We start from the raw sequence: 22589 nt of genomic DNA, 5'->3' as shown, positions 1-22589 counted from the left end.
GTGGCGAGTCCACCGCATGCCCCTGGGGTCCCTGTCAGTTTGATCTCTGCTGTAGCAACATTAGATGTCTTCAACTGCAACCGCAGCAGGGTGTGCATGTGAGGCTCACCAGAGACCCAGAAATACACGTGAAACATGCCAGTTCTATGAAAATAGTAAGCTGACTAGCATAAATTTACTTATATATTTTAGAATATTTTGTGGCAGGAGGGACTGGTGTGCCTCACAAAAAGGATAAACATTTTGTTCTTCATGATGCCAGCATTGGGAGCAAATTGATCTTCCAAGGGGTCAAGAGCAATTAGAAATTATTTTGTTAATCCTATCTGACATAACATAGAAGAATGTTTTTTTTTCTTCCATACAGTGTATGTAAACATCTGGGATCAAGTGTACATTTGCTGTTCTTTGACTTCCACTGCTTGGGAGTGATTTTAAGGATGCGCTTTGAAAACTGCCAATCGTCTAATAGCTGACACTTGGCTGCCGGAGCGGAATCCATACTTTGGTTTCCTTGGTAACAATCTTTTTATTATCCACCTCACATGATGGTGTCATCTGAACACCATTCTTTGCTGCCATTATTACCCTGAAATGCTCCAGATTTTACATCTTATTGCACCAAGTTGCAAAAGTCCAGAGTAGTTTTATCTAGCTGGTCTTTAATTGCCAGATTCTTGAGAGTCCCTTATTGTGCAAAATGACATAGACAATGGTTTGTTTTGTTTGTTTGTTTGTTTGTTTTTACTGGGAATGAAGTATGGAGGTGTATAATCATCTTGAATAAGACATAAAACATGTTTTACACAGTGAATCATGCATTAAATATGTATGTCAGTTGCTGCGGCACATAATTTTAAATAAATATTTATAACATTCAAAAAATAATATAATTCAAAGACACCTTGCTTAACGTTAATAACAAAGCAGCAAAAAAAAAAACAACAAAATCTTGAAAATGTTTTTAATATGGGGAACTTTACTAGCAGAGTTGAGAATAAGGACTGTTCAGATTGGACCATATACTTGGTGCGTCCATGTCTGTGGGTCACAGCTGTCTGATGAGAGCCTGATATTAGTGTCTGTGTTACTGGCAATGCACTGGGAGATAGGAGCCGATGCCAACTGGCTTGCAGAGACTATTTCAGGAACAAGAAATTCTTCACAATAAACCTACGTCTATTATTTCCTCCCACCAGCAAAACAAAACTCATAACAACAGCAACCTTTTCAAGTGGTTCTCAAGACTATATGGATACAGTTCAGCGTTGTCAGCTTAAAGCTCTAAAATGCTGCTTCTTGCCTAAAGCGTTGTTCAAAGACACTATATATTAATTCAGCAGTAAAATGTAGAACTCTTTCCACATATGTAATGCCTTCTAAATAACAGCTGCAGGCTGTGAATGTAGGCTGACCTGTGATATTGAGAACAACAGCTCTAAGACAGATAAAATGAACTGAAGTGCATCCCGACACAGATAAGCTTCCAGTACAATATGATAATAATCGTGTGACTCCAAACAACCTTGCAGTCATTACAGAGCTTTCCCTGATGCTGAATGACATTCGGATGCGATAATTAGAGAGCGGCGATGTGCTCTCCGAATGCGGCTACATAACAGTTTCAAGGAGAGCGTCGCATGGTAAACAAGAGCTTTTTGAAGTCAACACCAAAGCAAGATTTTTTCTTCCCATCTGTAAAAACTCTGTGGAGGCAGAAACTCAATAAAGACAGAGCCTCTCCTCCCCCACCGCACTCCAGCGGAGCTAATAAAGCACAGCAAACCAAAAATATTAAACTTCAAATACACAGCAGGACAGGTGTTATAACCTCAAATTATTGAGAAGTTTCCCAGCAGGTTTAACAGAGGTATGACAGGGTTTGTCTAATTTTCTTTCAGGATTTTTCCGGTGTTTTTGCTCGTTCCACTCGGGCTGCTATGATTCACACAGACTAAGTTTAACTACCGTGCCTGGCGATGGTTTTCGTTATGCCTTGAAACGTCTACATGGTTCCACTTCACAAGCGCACTCTGTATGTATTTTATCAGGACTTTATGTGAAATACCAACACAAAGTGGCACGTTAGTAGAAGTAAAACGAAATGTGGTTTTCACATTTTTCATTACGAAAGAATATCTGCGGATCTCGTCAGTTTCTTGCCATTCTTGTCTGTTTTTTGATTAATGCTCTCATTTCCTGGGCTGTTAGTTTCAGTAGACGGTCACATCTTGGTGGGTTTGCAGTTGTGTCATAGTGCTTTCATTTTTGAATGATGGATTGAACAGTGTTTTGTGAGATTGTTTGATATTGTTTTCATAATCGATCCTACTTTAACCCTGTGGATCCCTGACCTCTGAACCTTCGCAGAGATTTAATTAAATGTGACTCCGTTGAGCATTTACTTTTGATTTAGTAGCGTCACAGTAAAAGAGGTTGAATAAAGATGTAGCACTTTGCGCATCTTTATTTGTAAAAAAAAAAAAAAAAGTTTGTTTTAGAAACATTTCCAACTTTGTGTTAGTCTATTCCATAAAATCTGAGTAAAAGACATTTAAGGTTGGTGCACATAAAGCTCAAGCAGTGTATAGCTGCAAAACACTGCATACAATTAAAAAGATTTGTTGCTTTTCACGGATTAATGCCACAAGATGTGTTATTTTTCGTTGTGAGTTCATTGTGAGTAAAGTGAGTTTACGTCCAGAAAAAACTGACCTACGACTCTGAGCCATTTTGCTCTGATTGTTGTGTAGCTCCTGAGGCAAAGAAACCACATGTGGATTTCAAGGCTCATCTCTCATATTCATTTTTATCAGTCCTGGAAGCGTGTTAGAATTGTAGCTGAAAAATTATTTCATTGTTCTTCCTCACATTATTTTTCTGGTTTTAAATTCGTGGCTGTAAAGCGTGTGGGCAGCTAAAGAGTCTGAGTCATCACGCTCGGCTGATTTATATAGTGAACATCCCTGATGGCAATTAAAACTACTTCGAAGAACTTGAACACAGAGAAGAAATAACAAGGATGGCAAAATGCATTAGGATGAGTAAGAGGGCCATGAAAGCTTCCAAAAAAAAAAATTTGCTGGGCTAATTATGAGCTGATCCCTTTGTGGGCAATGGGAAGCTTGTCTCCCACCACTGCTGCCGCGGCTCATCTTTGGCCCTGTCACAGGCAGGTGGACACATCCCTGCCAGCCAACAGAGGAGCAACCCCACAGATGGGAAAAGCTGCTCTTCTCAACGTTCCCCAGGATGGCCCCTGGCACTCGTCCTCCTCACTTTTATAATGCCCTTCATCTTCACAAAGTGCTTCACTGGGACAAAAAAGAGACTGTGTAAACCAGTGACCTCTAAAGGAAAAAAGAAAAAACAAAACAACTATGGGCTTCAAGCCGTTCTCTCACAGCTCCGTCCATTTTAATGCCAGGAAGGGAAAGCCAAACAAAAAAGTCTCTTCAAATAGAGGCAGAAGAGGTATGTATTCAGATACAAGAGAAAAGGAGAAAACTCACAAAAGCTGAGAGTTTCCTTTGGAGTCTCTGCTTGTTGAAAAGCCATTCACACAGAGATATGCACCGAAAAACAAAAAAACATGCTGGTCTTTTGCTAAAACATCGCTTAAAAACATTACAGGAGTGAGAGATCCATAGAGGTGTGAGAGGAAGTCCTGTTTGTAATAATGGAGGCTTTAAATGAGCCTAATATGCTGGTGGGTATCCTCTATTCAGCCTGTCAGAGTCTCAATTCAGCTTTAACCTGCTGAGATCAGGCTTTTAAATACGCAGACTCTTACAAGAACTTAACCAACAATGAATCACACTGTGGCTGCAGCAAACAACCCAGACAGGAAGCAGCGTCTTCCTCTTTCCTTTTTGGGTGCCAATTAGCCATGGGACGGTATGAGATTCTCACAGTATGGTAACTTTACATAAAAACGCCACTATACCACGCTAGTGTCACAAAAACATAAAACAAAATGCATGTACTAAATAAATCAGGTGACACATCATACTCCAATATACTGTATATATATATATATATATATATATATATATATATGGTTTTTGTTCAATGTTGCTCTCAACTCCCAGTTGGGTAAAACTGGGAGTTGAGAGCAGCCAAATTTTCTGATAGCACCCAAACTTTCCAATAGACAATAAAACAGAGAGGATAGCAACCAACTGTCTTTACATTTAAGAAACTGTGAGAAACAACATTTCATCCATCATTCCACTGTCTAGTCCTGCTTATTCTTACAGGTCATAGAGGTGTCCAGTGACCGATCGCTGGTCATTGGGCGAGAGGTGAGGCACACCCTTAACATGTCCTCAGCTGATCTGGGCAACCAATAGACCAGATGGAAACAACTAGTACTTTTTAAACTATTGCCAACTGATATCAGGTCCAGGACAAAGGGCAACAAAAAAAATAAAAAATAAAATATTAGTCCAGATGTTGTGAACTAGTCAAAATGTAGAAGGATATGTGTTGTGTAACAGATTTAATAATCAACAGCCTCAACCTGTTTTAAGCATTAAAGTAACCCACCTGTATCAACCATAAGCAGCTGAATACTCATGACCTCTCTCATTACATTAATAATAGATGTGCTGGTATGGAGACCAGGAACATATTTTTAAAGTTAACTGGAGTGCAGCAGCTCCCTGTGTAGACACACACACACAAACACACAAGCATGAGATGAGGATTATATGATAGTCACAGAGCTATAGGTTTGCCTCATTAGCTCTGTACAAACCAGCAGGGATGCTGCTGGCAGTGCGTACTAGCTGAGCCAAGCACAGCTGTGAGTGCAGTCTGTAAGCAAGAGATGGGTGTTTTACCCAATTTTCTGAGGAATGTTTGATGTCTCTGTGTTACTTTTGAATTGATCATTTGATGGTCACTTATCTGAGCTCATATCCATGATTTGGTATAATCATTAAATTTGCGCTTTCCTTGATATGCATTTAACAGACAAATAAAAAAACCTGAGATATCATATAGTCATCACTGTCTAACTACAGGCCTTTAGTTTATAAATAAGCGTCTAAAGAATAAAAAATAACTAATTTAACAATACAGAAACTTGATTTGAAAACAACTACAATGAGATGTTTCATAAAAAAAATAAGCTGAGGAAGTCAACATTAGGTATACTTGAAATTTCTCTGTTGAGACAGCAAACCAGTTACACTCCTTACAACCTACAGGCTTTAATTATAGTGAATAGGATGATATGGTTACACTTTCTTTTAACTCCAGATCACAGCATTTCTTCATCATAAAACCAGCCTCGTTAGTGTTATTTCCTCACAGCTGAAAGGTTTCCGTTGGCTGTTTCTAGATAAATGAAGAGTCTAGGCTTCCGGTTTCTTCGTGTCAGGTTAACTGATGATTTTAACACCTTGTGCACCATAGTAGTTATTGTACCTAAGGGAAGTGAAAAAATCATTAATTATGTTCAGACACTTACCCTCTGGCTACTTTTAATATATGTATTTGGAAAAGGTCAGGATGCAATTCAGAAATGAAATCACCGCCAAAGTAATTTTGTGAATGTTGATGCTTCAAGCACTGGTGGCAGACTGATACAAAAATAATAAATTTACTGAAAGTCTTTAGACTCAGAGAAAAGTTAGTAAGAAAAAAAAAGTATCTAAATTTGAGGGACTGTGAAGATGTGAAACTATATATTAACAACAAGTAGGATTTAATGAACAAGGCGTGTGATATTAGAGACTAAAAGTTTTAGGTTAGAAAATTTGTTTCAAAGAGACCTGACATTCCAGACTGACATTTCTGCTGAATTTAATTACACAAACTCCAAACCGATAGTGTAACAACTTTAGTATCTGTTTACTGGGACATGATTGGCACTGAGAATAATTAGAGCAGAATGTATCACGTCATTATATTGAACTAGGTATTCACATGCAAATTAGAGAAAGTGTTGAGAAAATCCAGCTCTTACCCAAAGGGGCTCAAATCTAACTTGACCAATTACAATAGACAACAAATACAGGATACAGGAGTGTTTGTAATTATGCTGCTGAGAATATTTTGCGATCGATGACTGTCTAACTGTGTGGGAGCAGGGGTACCAATCAACAACCATTTTTTTCTTTGTTGGCATTTGACAGACTTTCTATCCTGGTGTATTCAGTAATTATTTCTAGGTCTGTTTGGCTATAGGAAGAATAAAGATTAGAATGAAAGCAAGTTATTCACTCAAGCAATGTAAAATATTTAACTTTGATTTTGAAAACTGTCTGATTTAATGGGGAGTCAAATAAATGAACCTGCTTACATTTTTGACAAGTCTTGCATGTCTTATTTTGCCAATTCTGAGCAGTAATGGCTTGTCCCTGTACACGTGTCTTACATCAACAGGCTCTTGTTTTACATATAGTATAAGCTTCAAACAATGAAGCATCCAAACAACCACTTTTCATTTCACTTTTGATGGACATAGATATGAAGATAGATATGAAGAACTAGATATGAAGTTTCATATCTAGTTTAGCTTTTAGTTTTGTTTAAAAGCACTGTTGCTGCAGAGCTCATTGGCACATTTTTCTCCAAAATGTTTAATTGATGTAGTGTCTTTATGAAAAGTGTGTTTTTTTAATCTTGTTTTTTTTCATAAGCTGTATTTATAAATACCTCTTAACAGACTGTGTGTAAATATCCAAACAGGATCACCTTATTACGCTCATATACATGCTATATGATTGACCTGAAAACTATCAGGCTGAATAATTTACTGAAAAGCCTAAATGGCCAATAAACGACTGATGGGTTTTGTAATTGGACACATATATTGTTAAAAGATAAATTTGGCTTTAATTGCTATTTTCTGGTGATTTTTTTCTTCTTTTAAATAAAAATAATATTAAAAAGATTTTACATGTGACTGTTCACATATAGTTTAGGTCAGCACCTAAAGCATCTGAGGGTTAGAAATAATAAAAGGCTACTTGTTTGCATTTCAACAAACATTCAAAGGCCTTTGGGGGTTTTCTTATAAATTTAACTGCTGGTCTGTGTTACCTGCTACAACTTTTTTTCTTTTTCTTTACATTTACTTGCAAATGTGAAGTAAATCAATTTCTCCACCTACTTGAATTGAAACGTCACTGTAGGATCCTCCAATAACTCCAGAAATAGCCAGTGGAACGTTATTTTCGATGGGTCTGGAGCCATCAGGGCAGATGAAGCCATGATCATCCACCTTATCGAGGGACGACCTGACAAAATCCAAGGCTTGCTCCAGACCATAGGTGTCTTTGGAGCAGGTGTCCAGGATGTTGCTGCCCAGCCGGAGCCCGGGAAGGATGCGATCATCTGAGTTAATCTCATCGAGGGCAAAAAGCATGGCTTCCAATCTCTGGATGCCCCGCTCCTCGTTGATTTTCCCACAGTCCTCTGTCCCTTCACCTTTCTCATGCACAGGGAACAAGCCCCCAATCACAATGTCCCCATCTATGACGACCTCACGTTTACCTGGATGCGGTACTCTGATGATTGGCAGGGCCCCGGGTATCAGAACCTCCAGCAGGAACATTTGAAAGGGCCAATGAAGGGCAAAACTAACCTTCCAGTTGGTGCAGAGCACTGCATGCAGCATGGTAGGATCAGGTTGCAGGGTTGAGCTGGTCAAACAAGAGATTGGAGAATGTTCACGAGGACCGAAGGCAGACTACTGTTAAATCTTCCGAGCACAGCATTTCTGGTGTTATCTGAAAGTATGAGGGAGAAGCAATCACAAAAAATGAATAGATTAGCTTTTTTACAAGAGCAGAAAAACCTTGGTGAAGACGATTTGAAGCACATCATTTAGCAGTACATGAGAACCAGCTGGAGGTCAGCCCGTTTAAGCCTATGGAGGTGATGCTGATCCTCACGTTCTCTTCCCTCACCATCTTTAAACACTGTGCTTACTGTTGATCACTGCCAATTCTTTGGACTCACTCCATCTCGGTACCTGAAATGGTCCTCACACATAAACACTGATCACAAGAAGCCCCAGCAGAGACTCTGGGAATTGATAAGAATTTAGCGATCCATTATCGATATGATTTATCAATTTGATTCCTTTTCAATTCTCTTATCGATTCTCATTAAGTTAGGAAATAAACTTAATTTATTTTTTAATTCATAGAAACGTGTGCCATGGTGTATTTGATTGACCCAAAATTAAAGTTGGCTTAAAAAATAAGAAACCTCTGTCAAATGAACATTTTAACATAAAATGTTTGCGCATCAACAGTTTTTGTGCAGACACATTTGTATGTTTGTCTTTTCAGGAAGGGTCTTTCAAGACTTAAACTGTCTCTAGCTGTGGATAAAACACCCTCTCAGATGTTATTTATTTTTCACCGAGTCATTTTACTCTTCACTGCCTCATTTAATTACATTCAATAAATTAGAATATTTATGAAAAGTTTATCTATTTTACTAATTCAGTTCACAAGTTAACGTTATGTAAACAAGCCTCGTCGAGACCCATATTCTAATTCATTGAAAATTATTGTAAATGTTGAGGTGATGGAGATTATTCATATATTATGACGCGACATAGGAGCGTCCCGATCCGATCACGTGATTGGTAATCAGGTCCGATCACGTGGTTTCAGACTCGATCGGGATCGGGTGATTCATCCCGATCAATGATCGGATATATATTTATTCTAAACACAAATGGGAATAATGACAGCATCTATCGTTATGTGGGGATACAGTCAGACTGTTTCAAAACAACACATGCGCGACACTTTGCAACAGTGACGGCCGTAAAGCGAAGCAGAATTCGACATCATCTTGAAATGGGATTACTACTGTTGCTAATTTAGCGACATTGTCGCTTTATTTAGCAACTTTTCAGACCCCAAATTTATTTTTTTGTTTGTTTGGTTGGTTGGTTGTTGTTTTTTTTAAAGCGACTACTGACTAACCTAGCAACTTTCTCAGATTTATTGGAGACTTTGTCTGCCATGAGTACCTCAGAAGTACTGGCATGAAGTCAGTCTCCTCATGAGGCAGCCTGCAGGGGAGCAGAGAGGAGACCCGATCCATCCTATTGGAATCAAAGCATGCGCAAAGCTTCTAATGATTCTATTTTGGTTAAATGTGACATTATGCAAAAATGATTTATTTAGCGTAGGTTCAGATAAAGTATTTACATTTAAATTATTCAATTATTTTATAAAGTTTATTTGCAGTTCTGAATGTTTCAAGTATTCTAATCACTTTTGCCTCGCCAGTGTTGATATTCATTTCTATACGGCTCAGATCACACATGCTCAATGCAAATTATGCCACCATCTAGAAACGTCTTCCTTTTTAAACGTATTGTTTGAAGTGTCTGATCATACTGGCTGATATTTAAAATCAAATGACTCAGACAGAAAAACCTTCTTGGGATATCAATAGTTGTACGATTCAAAAATCTGGCCTTTATAGCAAAGTGAAAGAAGGGAAAGGCTATAGGTTTTATAACAAAGCTTGCTTAAAGTTTGTCACGAGCCATAGATTTGTGGTCGTGGCAGCATCATGCTGTCGAGAGCCTTTTCTTCAGCAGATACCTCAGTAATTGCGCTGAGCTAAATACAGTACACTTATAGGAGAAAATCTGGAATGATATAACCAAATTCATGTCTTAAAATGGCCAAAGTCCAGACCAAAACATAACCATGACTCTGTGGCGGGACTTGAAAATTGTTCTTCACAGACACTCTCCATCCAATCTTACTGAACTCCTTTGAAAAGAAGATGCATTCAAGTTTTCCAAAGCTGGTACCGAAACATCCAGAGACTTTTAGCTGTGATTGCAGCGAAAAGTGATTTGAAAAAGTATGGATTCGGGCTAACTATGCCACACTTTACTTGGAAAAACTGACAACCATGCATCATTTTTCATAATTTATGTCTCCTACTTTCAGTTATATACTGCTCTATGTTGGTGCACCACTTTATCATTGTTTGCAAGTCTCCTAGTTCAGCATTTCAACCACACTTTTGTTCACAGTTACAGCACTCCTTAATGAGGCAAACCAAAGCTTGCAGGCCAACCCTTTATATATAAACTTTTACTTTTAGTGGTTGCTATCTAATTTATTGGTTTCTGTCTGAACTACAGTGCCTTATTTGGCTTGTTGAGATCAAAATTCGATGAGGAGACTTAGGCCAGAAGTTGTTTTTGTTGACAGACTGAAATCTTTTTAATCTTTTGAGTTTACTTTGCGAAGTGAAACTGAAACCGGTGTTTATTTTTTATCACACTGAGGAAAAAAAAAAAAGAGATCCCCTCAGAGTGACCATATCAAACATTTATAGATAGTTAAGGCACTACAGAGTATATTTGAGATAACACATAGACGGCGGTTCACCTCAACGACTGTGGTTGCCATAGAAACATGAGGGGTAAAAAAAAATAAGGGTGGGACTGCAGGGGGAGGTGGGCAGTGAGACATGTATGCTAATCCAGCTCCCCATCATGTTGTGTGGCTTGTGGTTTTGGACTGAGGAAAGGAGCGGATGTGATGTCTGGGTGCAGGATCAAAATACGCAAACCAATTTGATGCAAACATTGTAATTGAAATTTTTGAGGTATTTGAGTCAACATATTGATCAAAGCAGATGTCAGCTGTAATGCTTTCAAAACGAACTCCTTTCTGTCCAGCCCTGGCACATAAAAGGAGTTTTTGTCATCATGCCATTGTCCTCTCCCTCTGAGCAGAAAAAAAAAAGACAGGTAACCAATCCAAAGCTTTTGTCACTCTCTTTTGGACGAATGCGAAACGTTTTGCTACTGCTTCCTGATTAGTAAGTCTGTAGCTGAAATGATCAGTTCTGTTCTTGTGACTTCATTCAACCTGAATGTGCCCTGTTTCCTGTGGTCACAGATGCAGAAAACTGTCACCGTTGGTGGGAGGTGAGATGCAGAGGCAGGCTACACACGGATGTAGCGCCCATATGGTTTTATACGTGAATTAGAACGTTGTCGCTCCGAACGATGTCTTGTGACAGCTTAGAAGATGTGCAACTATCAAACAACAGAGGAAATGTGGAAAAGAAGATGAGGGGGGGCGAGTGTAATGAAAACCAAAATATCTTCCCAGATAAATATTACATCAGGGTTGTGGGTGGGAAACCTTACGAGGCTCCGGTAGGATTCACAACTCCTCTGCCCCTCCAAGAGGATTACACTAGAAAATGTATGGAGCTTGTGATGTCAGACTAGTCTTGGATCTGCTGCCGCTTTGTGCTCTGAACAGCAAGAACAGGTGGATGGCATTTCCGTGCCCTATTATTAGAAGTCGAGGTGAGAAAATAACTTGAGCAGTTCAACGTTACAAGTCTAATTGCTCCTCTATGTTTTCTGCCAGAGCAGATGGCTGGAAAGACTGGGGTCACAGTGTGAATTAATGGTCCAATAAGGAGCAGCCAATTAGGCTGACCTATGCAAACCAGGCCAAGGTTGGACATCCAGGAGAACTTCTTAAACTGCAAATAAATACTAGAGCACTGGATTCACAGCCATCAGACACACGGTTGTCTCTAATTACTTGAAACGCAGCCTAAATGAGAGGCGTGTCAACAGCTCACTTACGCCAGCACTAAACCAAATCTCTGCCTCCGACGCCAGAACAGCGTCTCCATAACATCATTAAAAACTATCTTGAAACGGCTGTCACACACTCACACCCGGCAGCCAGTGGAGTCACTGCGCTCAATATTCCCTCTGAAAGGAGAGTTCAAAAAGAAAAATAGAAAAAAGGCAGCAAAGCTTTTTCTCAGCTTTGAACCATCAGCTAATGCATCTCTGCTGCAGCCCTGGCACAGAGAGGAGTTTCGTCGTGAAGCCATTGTCCTCTCGCTTTGAGCAGAAACACCTAACGTGCAAGAGTTGACTCAGAGAAGGGAGTCAGAGCTGATAGGTGACTGGGATGTGCAGCATATTAATAGCAGGAAATGCAATGGGGGGAAGTAGATGATAGCAGACGATAAATGTGAGGACACAGTTTGTTTTCGTCGGTGCATCTCTCTAATTGAAAGAATACAAGTAAATCATGCGGTGATCTTAATTAATCTGTAAATGTCAAATTATCTGAGAGTGCTTTACGTCTGTTTCCACTTTTATTTAAACGCGTCAGCGTAAATGACATGACACTTAATTCAGAGCCTACTTCACTGCACATGCATCCTTCAGACTCATGTTTGAAGCTATAATAACAGGAAAACCCCAGATAGACTAAAAACAGATGAGGGGGAGGGAATAAAAGCGTATCCTTTTTACATATCTTAAAAGGCAATATATACTTATTTATGAGTAAAAACAAACCCTCATTTAAAAAAAAAAAAAAAAAGGCAGGGTAATGAAAAAAACTGCATCTTTCATCACTCCATTTGCATGATTTCCATCATTATATCATCTCCGGCAGGGACTCAGTTTATCCCTCCACCTGGACTTGTCAGCTGCAGGAATTAGGATGCAACTGTGGTGGACCAGGAGCCAGATGATGAACATGGATCAGATGCATAATTTGATCCAAACCCGCACTGGGGGGGGGTGGGGAAATCTGGGCTGTCGGCCCGTTTAACTCCCAGAAACCACATTTCATTGAGTAAAAATAAAAAATAAAAAAAAAATCCCACCTGGATGTTTAATGGGGGGGAAATTAGATTAACACAGACAGACTGAGAGACAACAGGTTGACTTGTTTATTTTATGAACATATTAACTGTGCAGGTATTTAAAAAAAACATTCTTGAATTTATCTATTAAAATGCTTTAACAATGAGCAAAGAATATTATAACGAGAATCATAATAGAGAGAAAAGATTGCCTTCACTACTGCCCCCCACCCCCAGCCCTTCTCTCTTATTTGCATGCCTATGCTCAGCCAAACAGAGTGATATATAACAACCACACGCTTATAACTGTTGCTTTACTGTATCTGCTGTGACTTATTTGGATAAAGTAAAAAATATTTGTCAAAAGTTCTGCTATCTAATAAGTAAATTGTGACGAATTTGGCTGGAAAACTCCGTAACAAGAAGATTTAAAAACAACAAACAACTCGTGTAAAACACGAAGCACAATGTAAGTCCAGAGTATATTTCATAGTTTCTTACCCTTTTTTTTTTTTTTTTTGAAGAAGTATATCTCTGGATGTCTCCTCTGCACCAGTCGGGCATCGGTGATCTACACAAAACGCGCGTCGAGCTTCGTGAGGAAGAGCCGAGTCCAGATGTTGCTCACTTTGAGCATGTTCGTCAGCCAGCTGCAAAGGATCTGTCCTTGGTGCTGAAGTGCTGCTCTCACTGGTGAACTCCTCCCGACGATCCTGCAACTTCTGCCTCTCCAGCCGATCAATCGATCCTCACTCAGAGTAGAAAAGAAGAAGAAGGGAAGAAAAAAAAAAAAAGCACCGCTCACGACGCGTCCAAAACAACCACAGAGGGGATCCCACCTGTCCGACCGCAGAGGGACTCTAAACGAAACAGCAGCGAGGTTGGACTTGGGAAGTTAAGGAGCTGCTGCTGAGAAATGCTGCTGGAGATCAGTTGGATGCAACCTTTCTCTGTGCCTCCACAGAAATAATGACGCGCCGATCTACCCCCGGCCACCCCAATTGTTTCTAGATTCGAGAATAATGAGCCTGCTGTACGTTTGTGGGGGGGTTGGGTGAGGGGGGGGGGGGACGCTGAGAAGGCAAGAACAATAAAAACACCTTAAAACCAAGCTCCTATCTTCTCGTGTGTCTTTTCACATACTTTAATCATCCCTTTCTCCAACCGAAATGTGTCAAGTTATGTGAAAAACGTGAGGAAAAAGAAAACAAAACAACAACAAAAAACACCCCTAAACAGATTACACTAGATCTTCCCTCTGTTCAGCTAATTTTAGAAAAGAGAATCTGTTTTTTTTCTTTCTCTCCTTTTTCTCAACTGCTCCGCGAAGGCTGGCCAGGTCCTCATTCACCTCCATCTCATTAAAACTGAATCGCTCTTGAGGTGAGTGGCGAAACGCTTCATGAACTTGAGAGGCACTGCGCATAGTTTGTTTTTCACTACGAAAAGAAGAGGAAAATACGCCCCGTGGCACACATGCTTACCGGGGGAGGAAATGCTTAGCTGTCCTTGTTCTGCTTTATCTTTTTTTAATTCACTTTAATTCAGTTCATTTATTCAGCGCCAATTTACAACAAATGGCTCCAAGGTGCTTTTTTTTTTTTTTTTTTTTTACAAAAGTGCCTCCTTTCTACACGATCATCTCTGAGCTGTAAAGCTGCTCATTTTATTGGTTCTTTCTAAATTACTGTGGTGGCAAAATTTTACTACCACAGTATTGCAACCAAATGTTTAAACTGAAATTTGGTTTAGATTCAAGCTAATGCAGTGCATTGAAACACCTCAGAATTGACTGTGGACTTACACAAAGCACCTTTCTACAGATTTATTTGAAAAGTGCCAACAAAATAGGAGCACATTTTTGAAACCTATCACCTTGCTAAATGATTAAAATAAAAATATTGTATATATCTAAAATTTTTTGACTAAATGTATTTTTAAAAAGGAAATATTAGATTATGGCAAAGTTAAGATCCACATTTATTCTCATTCAAGGCTAAAACCAGACACAGATTTGCTATTATCTCCACAATCTTCTTAAAGCTTTTTTTATTCCACTTTTTTTTGTTGTTGTTGTTGTCTTTTCTTAAGCACTACTGCAAAACACGCTCAGTTTCATTTTTGGTTCACTAGTTAGCCACAAAACAACTTGAGCTTTTCGCGAACTGCCAGAGATGATCGATATGAAACAGCCATCAGTGGTCAGCGACGGGTTTGACCGGAAGTGTCCCGAAATCACACTCTATAACTGCTCCAAAACACTTTTACCCGAACCGCAACAATATTACATCAACTACCTTCCTGCTGCATAATTAGTGCGGAGAGGAGAAAGAGAGAATCAGCTGCGCCATTCTGTGTCTAAATTACCATGGCAAACACCCATTAGGCTTTAGTTTATGCTGGAGACGTTCAGCAAGTAACGGAAACTTATTTTTTATGTGAATTTAGCATCATTGCAGTTTCATGCATCCCTTCTCTCCCCCACACAGACTGAAAATGCACATCCCAACAGAAGAACCTTTTCCCTGAGTACAGTGGCAATTAAAACTGACGAGCGGGTGCTGGTGCTGTTGCTGCTGCTTGTTGCATAATTTCCCCCAGCCAACACAAAAGGGCCAATTTTCTCCCGCAGAGAACAAAAAAAAAAGAGGAATTGTGGTTTACATTGCAATGGTTGAGGGCATGTGGGTGGCACACAGAGTTTAGATAGGAACATGCCAATTAATGTCTGGCGAAATTACTGGGCAGAGGAGGAAAGTGCTTCAAGCCAGCGGTCAGCGCGCATCAGTCTCCCTGCTGCTTTTTCTGCGTTGACAGCAACTGAACAATTAGGCCACAATCTACAATTAATTCCCTCTTTGTCTCGATTTGGTCACGCAAATTTTACAGACCTGGAAAGCTTTTATTGTTTGTGCCCTAATGAAGTTGACTAATTTGGTACCAGTGTCATAATTTTAACTAACACGGAAAACCGTGTTATTCAGGAGGTACCGACAGTGTTTTTGATAAAAACCTATTATTATTTTTATTCAACTGATAATTTTGGTGTGACAACTGAGTCTAGAGTAGACATTATTTTAATTAGAAACGGCCTAAAAGACACAGCCAGCGTTTGGTTGTTTACTTGCCCTGGGAAATTAGTTAAGTGTTAAATTCTAAAGGTTATTAGATAAAAAGTTGGAAAAAAGATAGACCACCAACTGAATGATGAAGTCATGAGATCTTTATACCTTTTGGCTTTGATTGTAAACCATTGCTGTTGTTGTTGCTTTGACTAAAAGCTGCCAACGTCAAAAGAAAGCTTAAAGAAAAACTTAATCAAGATTGCCTCAAAAGACAAATAAGTATGGTGGTGTGAACTCAATAAAGAAATTAGGGATGATTTAAAATTGTATCAGTTTTTGTTGTATTGAACCGATTAACATTGTGACTTTGAGTTCCATTTGACAATAAAAACAAAAACCATAAGTTTTCTGCAGGACTGATACCTTTTCATCTTAAAATCGCAGTAACATCTGCAAAGATAGAAAACACTCCAGGTTGCATATAATTACAGTTCATAATTTGAATGTCTGAATTCCTTCTCTTGTTTAAGCACAGGATATTAACCTTATTTCTCTCATCTTGTCACTATGGTGTCAGGAGTTACTTTGCACAAAAGTTATTCTCTCTAGCCTGTTATTAAGTGTTAAACTAAATTAAGGCAAAAAAAAAGGACACAAATCATCAAATTATCATTGTAACTGTACGAGAGTATGTGCAATTTTGCAAATACATAATTTCTAGATCTTGTGCACAAAATGTGCAGTTAGAACCTGGAGTATACTTGACAAAAAGTAAAGTGTATTCACTTTTGTAGAGGATTTTATAATTACACAGTTAAAGCGTCTCAGCGTTTACTCCCAAACTCATCTATCACATTTAAGTTTCTCCTGTGGGATCTCGACTCCATCTTTGGAGTAATCACCATTTAGATTAAAAATGTAAACGCATAGATCTTCTTATTTGTGGATTATGTGATGGGTAAAAGCTCATCACTTTGGTAATTAACAATCAAAGCCCAGTTTACAGTAGATTGGTGGATCTCTGAAGCTCTGTGAGTCTGGCTCAGTCTGTTTGTGATTTTGTGTTTTTATCTGCTTCCTTGTTCTGTCAAAAAATAAATAAATAAAATAAAATAAAAAACACCCCGGCGCAGCGAAATGACCGCTTGTCAGCAAAAGAAAAATCAGCTTAATGAATTGTTAGGGAGCTCAAAATTTCCATGAAGGCTACTTTTTTTTCTCGGATATCAAACTGGCAGATGAGGCTTGAATATGCAAATGTTGTCTTGCAGAAGATCCCACCGCGGTGTTTGTATTTTACTTGGTATTCCAAAGTTATTCCAACCCGTTTCCAACCAAGCCGGTTATCGGTCAGATTGTGGACAACGAGTCATCTGATGCATCATTTGTTTACCTTAAAGGCTAAACGAACCTGTAGAGTTTTTGGGTTTTTTATCGTAAAACTCGAAGAAAAACAAAATCCTTATTCATCTCAAGAGAAAGTGGTTCACCTCCACCACACATTGATGACATTGAAAGGCATCAATCTTTTTAGAATAGTCTTGAATTGTATTTGATCTTACAATCTTAAGAAGCTAGTCTCGATGTGTACTTCCAGTATGAGGTCTTCACAGAACAACTGGATTTATATTGAGATCAGATTGAACACAGATGAACTCCATTTACTAATTAGTTTGACTTCTGAAGGTAATTGGAATGGATTTTATTTAGGGACATAAGAATAAAGCACTCTTTTTGGATGCCTATTTGTAAACTGAATATCAATTTGCTTCCTCTTTACTGTTATTTGCAACATTCTGTTGGTTTAACACATAAAATCCACGCTGGAGATTGCTAACAATGAGGGGGAAAAAAATAAAAACATTATATCCTAGTATGACACCTCCATCAGATTAAAAATAAAATATTGCAGGGTGACAAAAAGTTGCTACCGGCCTGATTTGAAGCGATTTCATGGATTTGCTTCAAAGCTTTGCTTCCACTTACGGTGATTTGAATATTAATGATTCGCCCACTTGTCTCGGATGAACACTGACTGTGATCACGTTCTCAGTTTCACAGGTGGAGGAGGTTTTACAGGAAGAATGTTGCTGAATATTGATTCAGATCAAATGAAACAGGTGCGACACAAACAGATCTTCAACAGTGAGCAGAAGAAAATCTACATCAGGGGGAAAGAAATGTATAGAAATATTCAGACACCAGTAGATAAACAAAAAGTCATTACGCTTGAAAGATCAATTATTACAGTTAATTTGCAACAGCTTAAAATTAACTTCTTTTCTGAGTCCGTAATAAAAGCATTGCTTATAAAAATATCTAAACCATTAAGCTGAAATGCATCATAAAAAAACTGTTTGCTAAATAAATTAGCATATTCTTCTCCAGGTGGACTAATAAACAAGGGTAGTTGTTTGCAGGCATAATACAAGTCACCTAAGTCTTGTATTATGCCATTGTTCAACAAACCTTAAATAAATGTGTGGATGACAAAATAGTTTGAAGTAAAAAAACAACTTTATTATGGCTCTGTAAAAATCTAAAAGGTTAATTGACAACATCTGAAGTAAAATGTTGTCATTTTACCTCATGTGCGAGATCACAAGATGGCAGAATGGCATCATGTTTATCCATCCAAACTAAATCAAAGTACAGATTTCAGAGGACTGTCCAGCCATCGCAACGTTCTGAAAGGAGGAAATGTGGTCAAGACAAAACACTAAAACCGGATGTTCAAGTAAAATGTTTATTTTTCTAGAGAGTGAAAATCTTTCATAAACCTTAGGTATCTGTTTTTTTCAAGTAAAAATTGTTGTATTGTCAACACATATCAAATAATTTTGTACATTAAAAAGGGGGAAAAATATCCAGATATTTACATTTTCTTTTTAACAAAGACTATGAAATGAACACAACCAGAAACGACGCTTTTGAAACAAGAACTCTTGTTTCAAAGTGATACAGCATAACAGCTATTTCCATAGCTGTGAAACTAAATGAAAAACAAAATCCCAAAAGCTTTGAATCCCCGTTACTTTGTTGAAACTTTGTGCAGTTCTTTACTGCAAATGCATCTGCAGAGTCTAGCACCAGTTGTCTTTTTATCTCAGGCACAACTGAAAACACTCTTCAGTAATAAAAATGCATTAAGCCCAGTGAAAATTTAAACTTTTGTGAATATAAATGTTTTTCATTAAAACTCTTTAAACACCGTTGGTGGTTTTGGTTTTTGATAAGAATTGCTCTTTAAAAACAACATACAGTGCAGCAGCCATTTTTTTTTTCTTCCTCAGCTTATAGGTCTCACTGAATCTTTACTCCTCCTCTCCAACGACGCCCCACAACTTCTCCGTGGAGACCTCCAGGCTCTCCTCTTTGGACTCTCCATGTTGTCCTCTCCCTTTCTGAACTCCGCCACTCCACTCCCACTTCGGTTCTTTAAACTGGGCTGCCCCAGAGCTCCCCCCTTTGTTGTCTCCACTCCCTTGATCTCGGACGGGCACAGAGCGGACGGAGGACGCCTCTGATGACGTCTCTCTGCTGTCTGACAGCAGAACGCCGCTCCCAGAACTGTATTCGCTGTTGGAGTCTGCACCTAAAGCAGCAATGAAACAAAGGGAGGGGAAGGACAGATGGTGAGAGGACATCCATAAACAAACACCGCACGAGGAATGAAAGACTGGCCAAAATCTCCACGCTGGGATTCAAGCAAAAACACCGCAGGAACCATTTGAGCTGCACTTTGATTTGAGTCCAGAAGGGCTCTTGCTTACAAGTTTGCCTTTATCTTCCAGAAAACAGGTCAATCATTCATGTGATCTGTGATTCCCTTTGTTGCTAACATATTGCCTGGATCTCAATTTAATAAAAAAAAAAAAAAAAAAAGGGAATGCTCTCACCTTTCCTCCCCCACTTGGTTTCATAATGACAAGGCAGCTATAGCATATCTGCCTCTCACATTTCTCCGTTTGTTAACGAACTCGCAGCTTCAACACCTTGTGCTGTTAGTTGAAGCCGAAAACCAAAAATAGGCAGTGAGGTGTCGCTAATTGGAAACTTCAACGAGCTTAAGGTTTTAATTGGATGGGATCATATAAACAACGACTCTGAATATGTGGGAGTTTTTTCAGTTAATTTCTTGGAGGCTTAGAGATCCAGTTTCACTTCTAAGCAATTCAGTTTGTTGACTTTTCGTCTCTATCAATATACTGTATATTTTCAAAAAACTCAGTCAGTTCTGAGCAGCAACACACAATGAAACTAAATATCTTACAGGTTTTAAACAGTGCTGGTGACGGGTCCAAAATGAGGTCGTAAAATGAAACAATTTGTTTTACAAACTTGTGAACCCATTTATTTTATCATTAAATACATTAAATTACCAGAATATATATATTTTTTACAGATATTGAGTGCGTGTTTTGATCAGAAGTGTTCACGAATACTTTTACTCTGGATGTTTTCTGACTTCAACAAAACACCAAAATAAATGGTAAAAGAAAGACTTAATCTGTGTTGTGTTTACATTCCTAACATGATTTATTTTTAAAAGGAGAAAATATGTTAATTATGACAGAGAACATCAACATGGGTCAAAAAAAAGAAGAAAAACAAAACAAAACTACTAAATGACCTTGAAAGAAAACTGATTGTTGATGACTTCTACCTGCGTCAGTATAAAAAAAGTTACTGGTGGGAAAAAAAGGTATTTATAACAGTACGAACAAGAGTGAAGTACAATTTTTATTGGAGAAAATCCATATAAAAAGGCAAAGAAAAGTCAATTATAATTTAGCCAGAAGCTCAGTATGATTAATTTACAGCTACCTCATGCATGGGGCTGATGAGACAAGAGAGAAAATTAAATAAATAAAAAAAAGCACAATGGGGACAAAAAGAGCAGCGGTTTGGCTGGAAGCCCCCGAAGCAAGTTACAAAACTTAATCAGTCAGTGGGGAGAAAGAAAAATCCCATCTAAAGTGGGAAACACACAATAGGCATTATGTCTTCATTTGGAGGTGGAATTTGCATTGTGTGGGTTATAGGATTAGTGGTGTCTTTAAGCACTGGTCTCTAGGTGAATTTGATTGGCAGATGGTTCATAGCTTAAATAAAAAACTACAATGTGCTTTATTGGGTAATCATGAGAGTCAGGCTTAGTACACAGAGTCTTAATGCAGACCAGCATCTCTCTGCAAACCATTTTAGCCTTTCTCAGAGAATCCTAAGACTAAAAGTAGAGCCATAGTAAAACATAATGGTGGCTGTATAGTGTTGTGGGCATTGCATTGTTAAGTAAGAACAGGAAAGTTGATCAGACTGGGTACAAAACGGATGGTGCCAAGTACAGGGTAAAACTTTAAGCAAAATCTGCTGGAAACTGCAAAAAAAAAAAACGGGGTAGAGGTTCACCTTCCATCAGTATCCAACCCTAAACCTGCAGCCAGAGCTACTAAATCCTTGTTTAGATTTCTTTAGATTTAGATTGATATCTGTGTGTTACAACGGTCCAGTCAGACAGAAAGCCTAAATAGACATATAGAAGTTGGCAGCTGTAAAATTCAAGACTATTGAATAATATGAACATTTTGCAAAGTACCAAAACCTAGTAAAGACCTTTCTCTGCAACTTTTAGCATATTTCTTACATTACTGAGTTCTCTACAATGCTGCTTTAGTTTAAATAGAACTGCATGTATACAATAAACAGGTTATGTAGTAGCTGAGCACCAATGGCCACAGATCTTTCAAAGCAGCTTGTAAAGTAAAGTAAGAGTCATAAACAATGACTCTGCTTTGATTTTGGTTGTACGGTTGCATAAGAGAGATATATTGTTCACATATGCAGCTCACTGTTGTTGTTCAGTCAGCTGAAGGTGCAGGACAGAAGCTGAAGTAAAAAAAAAAAAGTTAAATGTTGTGCAGGAGAGACAGGTCTATCAAGTTTCTTTAGCAGAAAGTACTTAAAGTTTACTCAAATAGCAGCAGGATTTGATGGTAGATGCTTATGAAAAAGTACAACAAAGACGTTGCTCAGCTGGCAACAGGGAAGGACAGTCAGTCTGAAAATTTCTACAATTTCTACATTTACACTGAAGAAAAGTCAGTGAAAAGGTTGTGTGGAGAGCAAAAGAGGAGATATAAGAATAGTCATCTAAAATAATTTAATCTAATGTAGAATCAGATTCAAACATGAATATGTTTTTTTTTATATCTTATTCATACTATTTTCATAACCGTATTCCTAATATAATCTTATTACCCCATCAAAGCTAAAAAAAAAGTTAATCTATGACAACTGTAGTTGTTTTTATGGCAATTTCTTCATTCAAAACATGTGAGGAACGTAAGGGATTCTGATCATTTCACTTCTTCTGTGCTTCATTTTGTACAACCTAATAATCCCCTAATGTAAGAAAATTTGGTTATGTGACCTCCATTTAATCATCTAACAGCAAGAGATTCCTCAAACCCAGTCAGGATCCAAAATCACATTTCACAAGTTGTCTGGGTGAACATGAGTAAAACCAGTCATTGGAAATAGGTTGAAGCCTAAGGAATAACATAAAGTTAGATTAAATCTGAGATTTAAAGGGGTTCCTACATTTTTCCATCTAAAACATACACACTTCTCCAGATTTAAATTTTAGTTATCTTTCTTAACATCTGAGCACAAAGGATGTTTACTCATGGGGTTTTTATCATAACATATCCTCTATAAATTGTAAAACAACATGATCCTGAGACTGGCTTCTGATCTGAATATAACTATTAGTTATTTTTGAGCAAGTTAAATAACCTCTACTTTAAGATGTAAAAAAAACATTAATTTGTACAATTAAAATCAAATCAACTAACCATAAATAAAGACTATTTCAGGAACAGT

At 38.2% G+C, this 22589-nt stretch overlaps 2 protein-coding genes across 3 annotated transcripts in view; both read right to left on the bottom strand.

Moving 5' to 3' along the window:
* Positions 1 to 14026, bottom strand: part of grm2b (glutamate receptor, metabotropic 2b) — a 34860-nt gene extending 20834 nt beyond the window's left edge. The window contains exons 1-2 of one of the 2 annotated variants that reach the window (XM_008408722.3): positions 13141 to 14026; positions 7124 to 7742 (exon numbers count right to left, since the gene is read on the bottom strand). In XM_008408722.3, the coding sequence (XP_008406944.2) occupies positions 7124 to 7630 (507 nt within the window). In that variant the 5' untranslated portion in view covers positions 7631 to 7742; positions 13141 to 14026. The remainder of the gene's footprint in view (positions 1 to 7123; positions 7743 to 13140) is intronic. The other variant, XM_008408721.3, reaches the window with a different exon arrangement.
* Positions 14027 to 18436: 4410 nt separating this feature from the next.
* The window catches only part of tex264b (testis expressed 264, ER-phagy receptor b), a 49041-nt gene continuing 44888 nt past the window's right edge, over positions 18437 to 22589 (bottom strand). Inside the window, exon 4 of the mRNA XM_008408720.3 lies at positions 18437 to 19299. Within this exon, the coding sequence (XP_008406942.1) occupies positions 19019 to 19299 (281 nt within the window). The 3' untranslated portion in view covers positions 18437 to 19018. The remainder of the gene's footprint in view (positions 19300 to 22589) is intronic.

This window comes from Poecilia reticulata, chromosome 5 (genome assembly GCF_904066995.2).
Source record: "Poecilia reticulata chromosome 5, P_reticulata-male-v2, whole genome shotgun sequence".
NCBI classification, from domain to species: Eukaryota; Metazoa; Chordata; class Actinopteri; order Cyprinodontiformes; family Poeciliidae; genus Poecilia; species Poecilia reticulata.
Note: the sequence above shows the minus strand (reverse complement) of the source record. Positions and strands in the feature narration are given on the sequence as shown.